General features: G+C 39.5%; 1 protein-coding gene across 1 annotated transcript in view; it reads right to left on the reverse strand.

Annotated features, from left to right (window-relative positions):
* The window catches only part of LOC132403321 (regulator of G-protein signaling 7), a 469,317-nt gene that overhangs the window by 208,589 nt on the left and 246,561 nt on the right, over positions 1-14,167 (reverse strand). The window contains exon 2 of the mRNA XM_059986772.1: positions 4,938-5,034. Within this exon, the coding sequence (XP_059842755.1) occupies positions 4,938-5,034 (97 nt within the window). The remainder of the gene's footprint in view (positions 1-4,937; positions 5,035-14,167) is intronic.

A 14,167-nucleotide genomic window follows, 5' to 3' on the forward strand; every position in this document is an offset into this window, starting at 1 on the left:
GTGGGTATATTTAAGGTGGAAATTGATCATTTCCTGATCAGTCAAGGCATCGAAGGATATGGCAAGAAGGAAGGTGCATGGTTTGAACGGGATCCAGGATCGGCCATGATGGAATGGCAGAGTAGACTTGATGGGCTGAATGGCAGATTTATACTCCTATGTTTTATGCAGAGGTTGTTTTCTCTGGAGCCTCGGAGGTAAAGGGAGGACCCAATAGAAGCTCATAAAATTATGAGAGGTGTTTCGAGGGGAGACTGTCAGAATCTTATTCGCAGGGTAGAAATGCCAAATACTAGTGGATATTCATTTAAGGTGAGAGGGGGATTGTTGAAAGTAGATATGCCAGATATTTTAAATTGTAGGTGCCTGGTTTGGGGTTATAAGGTAATGACAGCAAGAGAAACGATAAAGACATCAGGTGAGGTTTTGAAGTCAGACACATAAATATGAAAGAATATGGACTACATGCAGGCAAAAGAGCCTTTTAATATGGCTTTTTGATCAGCAATGACATCATGGGCCTGTTCCTGTGCTTTTTTTCAATGTTTTATAAAGAGCAAGAACTCAAAAAACAACAAAAGGTACATAGCCTACCAGACAGCAGTGATCCCTGCTTATCTCTATGTTTCAGAGATACAGACTGTTCAAGCAGGCAACTTGGAGCACTGGAGGGCTACCACCAACACTAGCTCCTCCGGATCCTCAAATCCACTCAGAATAAAGAATCCAGTAACAATTTTCTCCCTGGCCACAATTCCCAGCATGGAGTCCTATAGCACGACATGTCACTTGTTTGCCCACCTCTGATGGGATGCCCAGTGAAGATATTCTGTCCCATGCCCTATCAGTATGATGGGAATAGATCACTAAGTAGAAAGAGGAAATCATTCAAAGATGTATTCCAAGACTCCTTGAAGTGATGCAATGTCCTCGTCACTCCCCATCCCATGGCACTTTCCCATTCAACTGAAGGAGATGCAAAGGAGTGCTGTTGCAGGAAAGTAGCATCCATTATCAGGGAACACAGCATCCAGGACATGCTCTCTTCTTGCTGCTGCCATCAGGAAGAAGGTACAGCAGCCTCAGGACCTGCATGACCAGGTGCAGGAACAGTTGTTAGCTCTCAGTCATCAGGCTCTTGAACCAAAAGGAATAACTTCACTCAACTTGACTCACCCCATCACTGAACTATTTGCACAATTCTTGGACTGACTTTCAATGACTCTTCATATCATCCTCTCCATATTTATTGGTATTATTATTAATAATTCTTCTTTCTCCTTATTTTTGTATTTGCACAGGTTTTTGTTTTTCCCCACATTGGTTGTTTGTCCATCTTGTTGGATATAGTCTTTTATTGATTCTATTGTGTTTCTTATGTGATTGCCCATAAGAAAATGAATCTCTGTGTTGTATATGGTCACCTATACATACAGTATTTACCATGATAATAAAATATTGTTGATTGTTGGACTTTGAACTTCGAACACAGTCCACTCACCTCTTCCTTTCCCAGCTTCAGGGGCCAGAACAAACTTTCATTTGCACTACATTGGCTCCGGTGTCATGCATCAGGTGTTCTCAGTGTTTTCTGCTCCAAAATGGAGAAATCGGACACATTTTGGGTGATGACTCTGCAAAGCATCTTGCTTAGTTTGCTGCAGCTTCCTGTTGTGTGACACTTTAATCCTCAAAGTTCCTTCTTTCCAACCACTTTGTGGCTTAGTGAGGTGCAATGTAAACAAGAAGAACACCTTGTCTTCAGTCTAGGAATTCTGCAGCTTTCAGAACATTGAATTTTCCATCTTCAGGTAAGCTCCCTGTACCTACATCTCTTTCTCACCCCATCTTTTTTAAAAGTTTCATTGGCAGTCCGTACTTCTGCTCTTTATCACCTGATCTGTCTTAACCTATCTCCATGTGATATTTTATCATAAACCACACTCCTCAGCAGCTGTGCTTTGAAAACTGGAACCCTTTCACTTATCCTTCAGTTTTGAGGAGGGGTTGCTGACCAGAAACATTGACTGCTTTCTCCTTCCTTTGATGCTGTTTAACTGGCTAAGCAGACAGAGCAGTATAGCTTTTGTTCTATCAGTCTCTGATTTGAATGCCTTACTAATTAGAACCTCCACAAAACTTTGCAATATAGAGTTCCAAGTATTCACTACCCTCTCGAGTTCAGAAAATTCCTCTCTTCACTGGGCAACTCACACAAAATGCTGGAGAAATTCTGCAGATCAGATTGTATCTATGGAGAGGGATAAACAGTTGACATTTCAGCCAGGGACCCTTCATCGAGACTGGAAAGAATTGGGGAGGAGCCCTCACCTCTGTCCTAATAGTCCTTCCTTACTCTGAAACTGATGTCTGAGTCCTTGACCAGGGAAAGCATCCTTCTTTTATCCACTAGATCAAGCCCAATGAGAGTTTTGTAAGTTTCAATGAGATTACTTCTCATTGTTCTAAAATGCAGAGAATCCAGACCTACTCAGTCTTTCACAGGGCAAACCCATTATCCTAGAAGTGATTAATGACTTTTCATTGTACTATATTGACAAGTATGTCTTTTTTTAGATAAGGAGGCTAAAACTGTGCACAATACTCCATTCCCATATAATTGTAGTAAATCATCTTTACTCCTGCACTCCAATTTTCTCATAATAAAGGGAAACACTTGCCTTCCTGATTGCTGGCGGCTGGTGTTTGTTGGTGTTCAGTTACTTGTGTACAAGGATACTTAGGCCCCTTTAAGTATCATCAGTTTGCAGTCTCCTAGCTTCTTCTCTTCTGCTTTATATTTTCATACATCCATGCTATTGCCCCCATCTCTTACTTAGCTTCCCCATATCCCCTTGAAAGCCCCTTTAGCCTCCCTACTCTCAAAATCCATCTTTTTTGCATTAGTGTGGAACTTGGAAATATGGGTGTCAGAAGATGTCTGTACAGATTTCCATTTTCTTACTTGGATTGCCATGCAGGCTTCAATGACCTGCAGTTCCATCTGCTCCCTGGACTCCCCTGTAATTTTCACTGATTATCACATTCTCTAGATAAAATCTAGGTCAAATCCAGATTGCTCACAGGTGTGTAAGCATCTCCCAGATCACTTTGCTTCAAAGACTGCAATTGCCAAGCATTCACTTGACTGTATATCCACTTTCTCTCAGTGCTCGTTGGCTCTTGGTTTTGGGGTGTGAATAATTTAACCCACTGCATGTTGGGGTTAAAGTGGGGACAAGGCTGGAAGGTGTGACTAGTGGATTACTATCCAACATAGGATCAGCTGAACCCAAACCTCTTCAAGAATGCTGATTAGTTTAATCCGGAAGGAGATGGAGAGCCCAGTGACATGGTGTCATGACACCAACTTTTCTCTCGATATCAACGAAACAAAAGAGTGGTCATTGACTTCAGGATGCACTTGCTACATCAATCATTCTGAGGTCGAGTGGGTTAAGAATTTCAAGTTTCTTGGAGTGAACATCACAAACAGCCGGGCCTGGTCCAGCCACATGACTAAGAAAGCACACACAAGACATCAGGAGGTTAAACAATTTGTCATGTTTTCTTCGATCCTCACCAATTTTTGCGGAAGCACCCTGTCCAGAAGCATCACAGTGTGGTCTGGTAACTACTCTGACTGCGACTGCGAGAAAATGCAGAGATGCAGATACAACCCAGCACATCATGAAAACCAGCTTTTCCTCCACAGTCTCTACCTACACTTCTCGATGCCTTTATAAAGTTGAAAGCACAATCAAACACTTCCACCCAGACCAGACATTCTCTCTTCTCCCACCTCCCAGGCTGCTAAAAGTCTATTGAATGGTTCCCTAATACAATAAGATGGACTCTGGACCGCTGGCTGGTTGTGACCCAGTTCCTTAGTGCCTATTTCTACTGCGCTTTCTATGTACTTATTCTGCACTCTGTTATTGTTTTACATTTACTACCTCAATTTTCATTGCAATGAATTTGTTGGCAAAAAAGAAGTACAATTAACAAATCAGTGAACAGAATTAAGGGCAGTGGCAACGGATAAAGCAAAAGTCTTTGTTCTTGCTATGTGGTTGCAGGAAAGGAAACAGCCATTCTGTGAGACTTGCTTTGCAGCTGCTACTGTGTGAATTGTTTGATGAACATATTCTTGCTCAGTGATAGTTTAAACAGAGCAATTGAATGTGGACACGAAGGATTTCTGCTAATGATCTGCCAAACCTGAGACCATTCTAGGAGAGGAAGCTGTTTGTAATATAAAATGGCAGGCTTGAAAAAGGAATGGCCTGTAATCTCATCATATTGGCTCACTTGAAAAGAAAAGAAGTAATTATATAGGGTATAAGGCCAAAGAGAGAGCCATGAGGCAATCTGCTTGTCACCTTGGGCTACATCCAATGAAAAGCTAACACAGGTTAGTCAGAAGAGCTTTCCCCAATGAAATTGAAGCATCATAGATTGATCCAATAAGGAAAAGAATAAGAGTGGATGATTTTGAGAGAACAGAGTGCCACATCACTGTGGAGACCACTCATTACACAAGTGAATGACCCCGCAACAGAATCATGGAGATTACTTTAGGATCAAGAAGAACTTCTTTTCTCAGCCATTATTTTTACTGTCTTTGCCTGATAATTAAGGATCAGGGAACCCAGTGGGTGTGCTCACAGGTACTTAGTTTTGTAAATTCATGTGATTGCTAACTGAGCCAGTAAATACAGATTCTCTTTGTGCCTAACTGATCACTATTACTGTGGGTTAATACTTGTAACAAATTGATCTGAATGAGTGGCTTGTAAGACCAGTGTTTCACTGTACCATAGCATAAACTCATTTTCCAGTTTACCAAATCTTTGCTGTGATTGTATATTTCCATAACTTCTCCACTGTTAACGATGAACTCGAATACCACTTGTTCAATAAAACCGATATCTTACCAGAAAATACACTGGGAATCTTTGACAAAAAACTTTTGACTGTGCGAATTGGAATCCCATTTTTCTCCTCTTGCATTCGTGCTATGACATCTTCCATCTGCAAAAAAAAAAATTAGACGGAACATTCATTATAGGGCAGTTTCCTTTATGCTGTCTTACAATGAACAAGATGGCATTTTTTGCTATTCTTTAAAGTTGTGGTGAATTGGTTTGCCTTCTGCACACGATCTAACTTTATATTTACCATAAGGCTATCCATTGTCTAAAGCAGGGGTTTCCAACTTGGGCTCCACAGTCCCCCTGCTTAATGGTATTGGTCCATGCCATAAAAAAAGTTGGAAATCCCCAGTCTGAAGGATTAGCAGGATAATCCATGGTATTGTTAATATAAAGGTTTATTATCTACAATGAAAAATATATAAAATAAATATAATTGATCCTTTCACAACTTGGAATTAATTTAACAATGATTTTAAAAAGCCTTTCTAATTCCTCAGAATATGCATCGCTTTCAAAAACAATCATCTGACTGAGTACGCTGACTGTTACATACACTCACTACTTTGCTTTCTAAGTATCTTAATCGATGCACTTCGTGATGTAGCACGTTTATTTTCTGGTGGCCAGATCATATATTCCGCGAACAAACTCTAAGAGAGTATCCGGACAATGACAGAGCTGTCAGTAAGAAATCATGAGACCTAGGGAATTTAATGTCCTTTATTTGTTTAAACTTCAGTTTTGGGCCAGTTGCTTGCCAATATTGGGCTTCATCAAGTACAACACCAGGATTGACTGACATTCTGTTTGTTTGCTTTCAGAGTCTTTAATGGAAACCAGTTATGTAGGTCTTCAGCCTGTCTGGAGCCAGGTTTTGTAAGTTGCCATGGCAGTCTGTCCTTTTGGTGTCTTTAATGATGTGTAATTCAACAGTCCTTCTTCATTCAGCCTGTCTGGAGCCGATTTTATTCTTTAATATAAAGTTTTTGTTTATCTTACCTATTTTTAAATCCATCTAGAATCTTTGTTCTACAACTCATTCCAAGACAAATCATGTGTTTATCGAAATTTGCAGATCAGTCGCCCAACATCCAACATAATATGAACAGAAAGATCCTGCTATTAAATATTGAGAATACCAAAGCCATGGTCATCAACCCTACTATAAATTCCATTCCCTAACCATTGTCTCCAGACTTGTCTCTGATGAGTAGCTGAACCTAAATTAGCCTTTTAGTAATGTGGGTTTTAGTTAACCACAGGACAAAATTTTGATCCTATCACCAAGCCGTCATAAGGTTGGCTTATTTCCTTCTCACTAACTCATCAAACAATCTGCTGTAAAAACGCTCAGTTAAGTCAACATTGCTCCCAGAACATGACCACTCGAACCCATGCCTTGATTGCCTTTCTTCCAGTGCTGTTGGATGCCTTAACCTTTTGCCTGTATCCTAACTTAGACCAAGTCTAGTTCACCCATCAGCCCTGTGCACGTTAACTTGCAATGATTCCTAGTTAAGCAACAGATTAACTTTAAAATTCTCATCCTGGTTTTCAAATCTTTCTCCAAGTCTCAATCCTCCTGAATGCTAATCTTGTTCAGCCCTATAGCCTCTTCCAATTCTGACTTCTTGAGCATTCTTGAATCTCATTACTCTGCCAGTGGGGACCTGGCTTGCAGCCACTTTCTCTGTCACTATTACACTTCATTCTGTTTTAGTTTGACCTTATTCTACCTCGATGTACTGTGTAATGATTTGGTCCATGTGAATAGCATGCAACATCGGCATTTCACTGTATCACAGTACATATGACAATAATAGACCAATTCCAATTGCACTAAGATCCAGTTCTGACAAAGGGTGCTGAATCTGAATAATTATTTTTTTTCTCTCCCTCTACAGTTACTGGCCGATTTACTTAGAGTTCCCAGCATTTTGTGCTTTTATTCCTATGCTCTAGAATTTCCCAGCATGGCACTGGCATGAGGGAATTACCTGCAGCTGTAAGTACTCTTGGCTCTAGTAGTGAAAAACTGATTTCAGTTTTGTTCTCAGGCCAATATTTTTGCCAATGATTTTGGTCCTGAAATCTCCATTAGGAGTTGGGTATTAACTTTGTCCAATGGCACTTATGTGAAGAAACATTGAATGTTTAGTTATATTGAAGGTACCTTATAAATGTAAGTTGTTGTTCTTATCCCTTACTTTCAACATTCTGTACGATTCTTAATTTCTTTCTCCTGAAAAATCTAAGCTTTTTATTTATTTGGTTCTTTCAAGGCTATAAATTTCAGAATCTTCATGTTCTTTAACAATTCAGCAAAATAAAACTGCTATTTTAAACATTTATCAACAAACATGGTACAAAAGATTGGAAATATGAGACTATTAATTAAGAAGGGGATTAGATTGAATAATTCTGTACCAAAAACAAACTGACCAGAAAAATACCAGAACAAGGAGAAGGTCTTTTGCTTTCAGTATATGTTTTAGTACAGATTCTAGCTGAGAAAAGGTTGATCCAGAGTTTCTCAGTACTCCCCAAGGCAAACAACTAAACTTTGGCAACATTATGTAAAGAGAGCAGGGTCAACAATGCATTTATGCTTATGTAACATTCTTCCAAACATTATTCCAAAATTACAATAACCTTTCCAATTTGTGTTGAGGTAAGTGTGCCCTATCAGTAGTAATTTATATCACATATTTATTGACAACAAAACTGACATCCATTTTCCCCTGCAGGAGATGACAGCAATTATGCAGTTCTATTCACTGGGCATTATAATTGAGCTTTAATACCAGTTGTTGGAAGAACTCATCCAATTTGAAATCTTCAAGCACTTTAGGTTTTTCTATGCACTCATTTGACTTCAAGGTGACTTACTTTCACTTTGTGGCTTTGGGGTTTCTAAGGTAGCCGATGAGGCTAAAGCAGGAACAGCAGACTGTTCCAAAAACGAGGCAAGAGGTGTTTGAGAGAGTGAGCAGAATGGTGTTTCCCTTTCACAATTTATGTATGGTTACTATGTGTTCTGAGTACATGGATTAGAGGATTTCAGCATCATCCAAGATGTTCCCAATTAAAACGTTTCCTTAAAGCAAATATCAATACTGTTATTACCCTGCCATTCTCATAAACAATTATAAAATAGATTTCCTCTTGTAGTATTACTCTGAGCACCATTTACATGTTTCTTTTCAATATATTATTACAATGAGATAAAGATTCTGTTGTTATAATACAAATCAATAGGTTTGGGAAAGTATCATTAGAGCAAAATAATTGACAAAGCTTGAAAGTTTTTAGCATTGAACATTAAGGAATGTAATCATTAAGGTAGACAGCAAGGGAAATATTTCTTTCAATAGAGGACCAGATAATTCATACCTTTTTCCCTTGCTGTCTACCTCTCAATGGAGCAGCCTCAGGCAAGAGCCAAAACAAATAAGCTGTTCAAGTTTGCATCAATATTGTTCCCTGTCTGACAACAACAGCAACAACAACTTGTATTTATAGTGAAACCAGGTATTGTCTTGAAAGCAGATTTGGCAAGAAGCATTTGGTTGTGCTGGCAATACATTTTATGTTAGCTACAACCCAGTTGTACTCTTGGTCTAGTTTACAAAATTCCCCTCCTGAGACTTCAGACCGAAATCTAGGCTGTCACCTCAGTGCTAAAATACTGGAGGTCACCTGGAGGGATGTTGAATTAAATCTCTTCTACTTACTCAGATCTTATACCAATACTCTGAAGAGCACCTCCAATACTTCTCTTTAAGAAAAAAATTCCAAAATAGAATATTGTTCATCATTTGTTGGTTGTGGGTTAAAATGACTGCCATAGATTCTTCAGTTTCAGATATTTCAGTGGTTGCAAAATACTCAGGGTTTTTCAGAGAAGCAAAGTGTAATTAGAAAGCTCTTCTTCTCTCTTTTAGAAAAATGTACTTGGGCCTAGAAGCAGGATTATTTCACCATAATGCAGTTTGTTTCCTGAGCACAAACTTATAGATAATCACAAATTGATTAATAATCTATCTACCATGGCATTCAAAAACACACTTTGAGTGGGGAAGAAGGTACTGGGTGAAATCAAGGAGGAAGGGAAAACAGCACTATAAACAGCTTTTTAAACTATATCCCATTACATGGTGGGAATACCTTCACCATGAACTCTGTCATGGCTCAGAAAAAGACATGTGGACAGGAACATGCTTAGAAAAGCCTTAGACCAGTGGATTCCAAACATTTTTGGGTTACCACCTCTTGGTTCCCAGACTTCATTCCCAGCATCTTCCTCTCCCCTTCCAGCCATTACATAAAAAGTATAAAGAATACTGATTTATGATGCACAGTGAAAGAAAACAGGAACTGCAAATTCAAAGCAGTGACAAATAAGACAGAAAAAAAGAAAACCTATTTAAAGCTACAAATAAAATTATTTCTTCATTTTATTACAATAGAAAACAATTTTCATCAACAGTCTTAGAGTGTACATTAGTAATCCAACCATTCATTGCCTAATTTCTTTCTCACCTCTCAATGAGATGGATGGGCTCAGTGCAGTGACAGCAGCTTTTCAACATCAGGTTGAAAGTTACTCCAAAGACATCTCAGATCCCCATATTCAGTCATTTTCAGCTTGTTTCATAACTTTGAAAGAAGTTGGGTGCTGAACATGCACTCCACTAAATGAGTTGTTGGAAAGGCAATAAAGAACCTCTTGACCTTTTTTCCACAGTGCAGAATAGCGTTCAGAGATTTCTTTCAGCAACCAAAAGTTTTGATGTGATCTTTTGACCTTTGGCTTCAGCTGAAAGTCATTTTGTAGCAAGATCAGTTCTTCCTTCGTCCTTCCTGTTAATTCCTTATTACAAGTATCCAGGAATGAATTAATTTGGATGGAGAGAAGATGCTGATATCACTCTGATGTCTTTATATAGCTCACCCAGGTGGGCACAGTATACTTGAAAATCATCTGGTATTCTTTCTTTCTCTTCCAACTCAGTGATACTCGGAAATTGGAACAGGTCACGACGGCCAATGCTGCACTTGAATAGTGTTAACTTGGACAGAAATGTGGAGACATCAGATTTTGTCTGATGTCTGCCAGAGAGAGCACAGAAACATCAGAATGGGGAGCAGGAGTAGGCTTTTCTGCTCTTCACACTTGCTCTATCATTTGAGAAGATCATAGCTGATCTTCTACCTTAACTTCATTACCCTGTCCTGTCATCATCACCTTAAGAGGTCCTAATTAACTACAGTACAGTGCAACAGTCTTAGGCACATATAAAAATAACTCAAGTGCCTAAGATTTTTGCACAGTACTGTATTTGATAAAGTGGAGTGGAGAGCATGTTTGCAAATCAGGCAGGAGCAAAGGATGGCAGAGAAGGATGTCAAGGGCTTGAGTGTACAATTGCAGACACACCCAACCCTGAGACACCAGGCAAGGTCACTTGATTCCAAAGAATTGATTTATTGATCATAACAGAATGTTTCTCTGGTGCTTTCTGCTCTCTCACCCCTCCTTTCCTCTTCTCACAACCATGGTTTCTCTCGCTCTTCCCTCTTCCCACTCTTGGCACACAATAGAGACCCATATCAGAGTCAGGTTTATCATCACTCACATACATCATGACATTTTTTCTGCAGCAGCAGTACAGTACAATACATAAAATTACTTCAGTAGTCTGCCTTAGCTTATAATAAGCAACTTAAGCACTCCAGCTGTACACATGTGCCTGGGACTGCAGAACTACATTGTGACTCTAGAAATCCATTTGCCACTCCTCGAACCACTTCCTTCACCAATCAAAACCCCCCTGTGAATCTCAACAACATCTCCTAATTTTGTGTCATCCCCAATTTACTGATCAAGCCTTGTGTATTTGCATCCCAATCATTTACTTAAATAACAAATAACAAGAGTCCAATGTCAACACCTTCAGCACACCACGTAGTTTGGAAAATCTCACACCATCAGTGTGGGGAACCTCACACAAGAAAATGCATCAACTGAGAGGTTTTAAGAAGGAGAAATATGAAATTTATACAGAAGTCTAAAAGTGTCAGAAGAGAAACAAACAGAACCATTAAAAGTTTCCTTTGCACAGTGGGAAAACCCTCATGTCAAAGCAAAGCAAAAACAATCTCTGGAGCATGAATTTCCTTGCTTAATGTGAACTAAGAGACAGCTTCCAATGTCACATTTGATACATGCCGATAATGGAACAACAAAGGACTAAGAACGACTCCATTTTTAAATGCAATACAACCTTTAAACACAATAAGGTTTTCCAAGAGTCAACTGGTTAAGAGGACACACACCTCCTCAAGTCAAGTCAAGTCAAATCACTTTTATTGTCATTTCGACCATAACTGCTGGTATAGAACATAGTAAAAATGAGACAACATTTTTTCAGGACCATGGTGTTACATGATACAGTACAAAAACTAGACTAAACTACGTAAAAAAAAAACAGAAAAAAAAAATAGACCACAGACCTACCCAGGACTGCATAAAGTGCCCAAAACAGTGCAGGCATTACAATAAATAATAAACAAGACAATAGGACAGTAAGTTGGTGTCAGTCCAGTCTCTGGGTATTGAGGAGTCCGATAGCTTGGGGGAAGAAACTGTTACATAGTCTGGTCGTGAGAGCCCGAATGTTTTGGCACCTTTTCTCAGATGGCAGGAGGGAGAAGAGTTTGTATGAGGAATGTGTGGGGTCCTTCATAATGCTGTTTCCGGAAACGGAATCAGTTTTATTATCACTAAAGTATGTTGCCCTCCAAGAGGGCTACAAACGGCGTAGGGTATGGAGGCTTGGGTGCATCAATGACCCAGAGAGCTATGTTGGCTGGAGTCATATCCTTGTGCTTTGACTCTTGGTAAGGTCACCCATGTCAAACAGGTCAAAGGGTAGATACCAGATTAAGAGTCCTCTGGGTTCAGGGGTTCAGTGCAGGCTAACAACCCTCACTGGTCAAAAAAAAATTGTTACAGATGCAATAGAGAAACTGCCCTAAATGCCCATGGCGTAAAAGGTAGTAACTAAAGTAGTCTGCGAAATTTGCTATATTGCAGCAGTAGTACAGTGCAAGACATAAAAAAACTATAAATTACAAAGATACATAAAGTCAAATCAGGAGATAATGTAAATAGGCCTCACTATTTTCTTCCTTCATAGAAAACTTTTGCTTCATTATAAATATTTTAAAAAGAAGATAAAATAGAAAGGTTATCAAACTATTCCATTTGGTAATCATTTCAAAATGTGCATTTTGTATTGAAATGAGTAGAATTCATAACATAACATGCAAACATCTTCCTTGGTTTCAAATTCAATGACAGAATGCTCATTAAAGGTGACCTCAATTAATTCCCAAATGCCCCTCACATTATGCAGATGACTATTTATAAAGCTCCGTTCATTTCTGTCTCTTAAATGATGGTGAATATACCTGACACTTTCATATACAATCACAGAGCAGCAGGGAGAAAATTTTGCTATGTGTTAATGCAACTCCCAAGAAATTTTATCAGAATTCAAATTTAGTCCATATTAATTGCAACAATGCCTTGGTGGGGAGATGATTGTTATCTTCCGAGAAATCTCAACGTGTTTACAGCCTTTAGGGGCCCTGCCTCTGACTCTCTCATTAATCCAGAAGGGACATCATCCTTATCAATACAGGGAGTCAAATATAGAAAGTGATGAGTGGGTGTGGTTGGAAGGTTTGGGGTTATATGAGTCCAGGCATCATCAAGGTAACCAAGGAAACGGTCTCAAAGTAAGTACTGGTGAAGAGAATGAATATGCTGGGGATTAGGTAAGGAGAGAGAGAGTGGATGTGGAAAGGTCATGAAAACCTGAAAAGGCCAGATAACTCTGCTTCTGATGCTTCCAGGATCTTTACTTCCACTAGACTTCAAAGTTCAAAGTTTAACATAAATTTGTTATCAAAGTACATATATGTCACATAAACTACCCTGGAAATAATTTTCTTATTTAGACATTCATGGTAGAACAAAGGAATACAACTGGAGGCCTCATTTGATCAGGGTTGACTGTAGATGTTGCCTCCTAGCTGTCTAGATACGTAAGCCTGGGCAGTGCAATATGGAGAACAAACTGCTGCCCAGGAGGCAGGCTCCCCCTCGCCATGCACCTGATGAACACAAAGGAACGGCAGAGACCGATAGAGTTTGGCACCAGCAGCATTGCAGGAGTTGTCAGTCAGCATTGAACTCAATGTAGGACTGTCTTAGGGATTCCAGTTCCAGGTTTTTTACTCTTGAAGCCTTCCCCGTGAGTGGATATAGCCATACAGTAGCAGAGATTTGAGATCAGTTTTCCTTCTCCTAGATCACTTGCCAACTATGGCTGGCAAGCCCAATCTGCCTGAAGCATTTGGTTTTAAGGTGACAGTAACCCACTTTGCCCCTTCTCCTGTCAGTAGAAATGGTTCTGCTGGGCTTAGTAGCTAAGCTACACTTGAAGGCCAGGAGCCTTGGTTGTCAAGAGCTACTTGAGACACACATCTTTGGGAGCATTTAATAGGCAATAGGAGCTGGCCCCATTACCATCTTCAGCTGTGCAATAGAACCAATGAAAATCTATACACAAAGCCTGACAGACAACCAATGTGCAAAAGAAGACAAACTGCAATACCAAAAAAACAACAATAATAATAACAGATAAACAGTAAATAAATAAAATTGAAAACATGAATTGAACGGTCCTTGAAAGTGAGTCCATGGGTTGTGGAATCAATTCAGAGTTGAGGTGAGTGAATTCATCCATGCTGTTTCAGAAGCCTGATGGTTGAAGGGTAATAACTATTCCTCAACCTGCTGGAATGGGATCTAAGGTTCCTGTACTCCCTTCCCAATGGAAGCAACAAGAAGAGAGCATTGTGGGGGGTCCTTGATGATGGATACTGATTTCTCGTGGCAGCATTCCTTGTAGATTTGCTTAATGGTGGGGAAGGGTTTTCCTGTGATGGACTAAGCTATATCCACCAGGAGGCATTTTTGATTCTTTGACAATAGGGTTTCCATACCAGACTGTGATGCATTCAGTCAGGATACTCTTTACAATGCTTCAATAGAAATTTATCAGTTTCAGATGCCAACTTCTACGAAAGTACAGGTTACCCCCGCTATCCGAAGGCAGAGTGTTCCTATGAAACAGTTTGTAAGCTGAAATGGCGTA

The sequence above is a fragment of the Hypanus sabinus genome, chromosome 12 (assembly GCF_030144855.1).
Source record: "Hypanus sabinus isolate sHypSab1 chromosome 12, sHypSab1.hap1, whole genome shotgun sequence".
Lineage (NCBI taxonomy): Eukaryota > Metazoa > Chordata > Chondrichthyes > Myliobatiformes > Dasyatidae > Hypanus > Hypanus sabinus.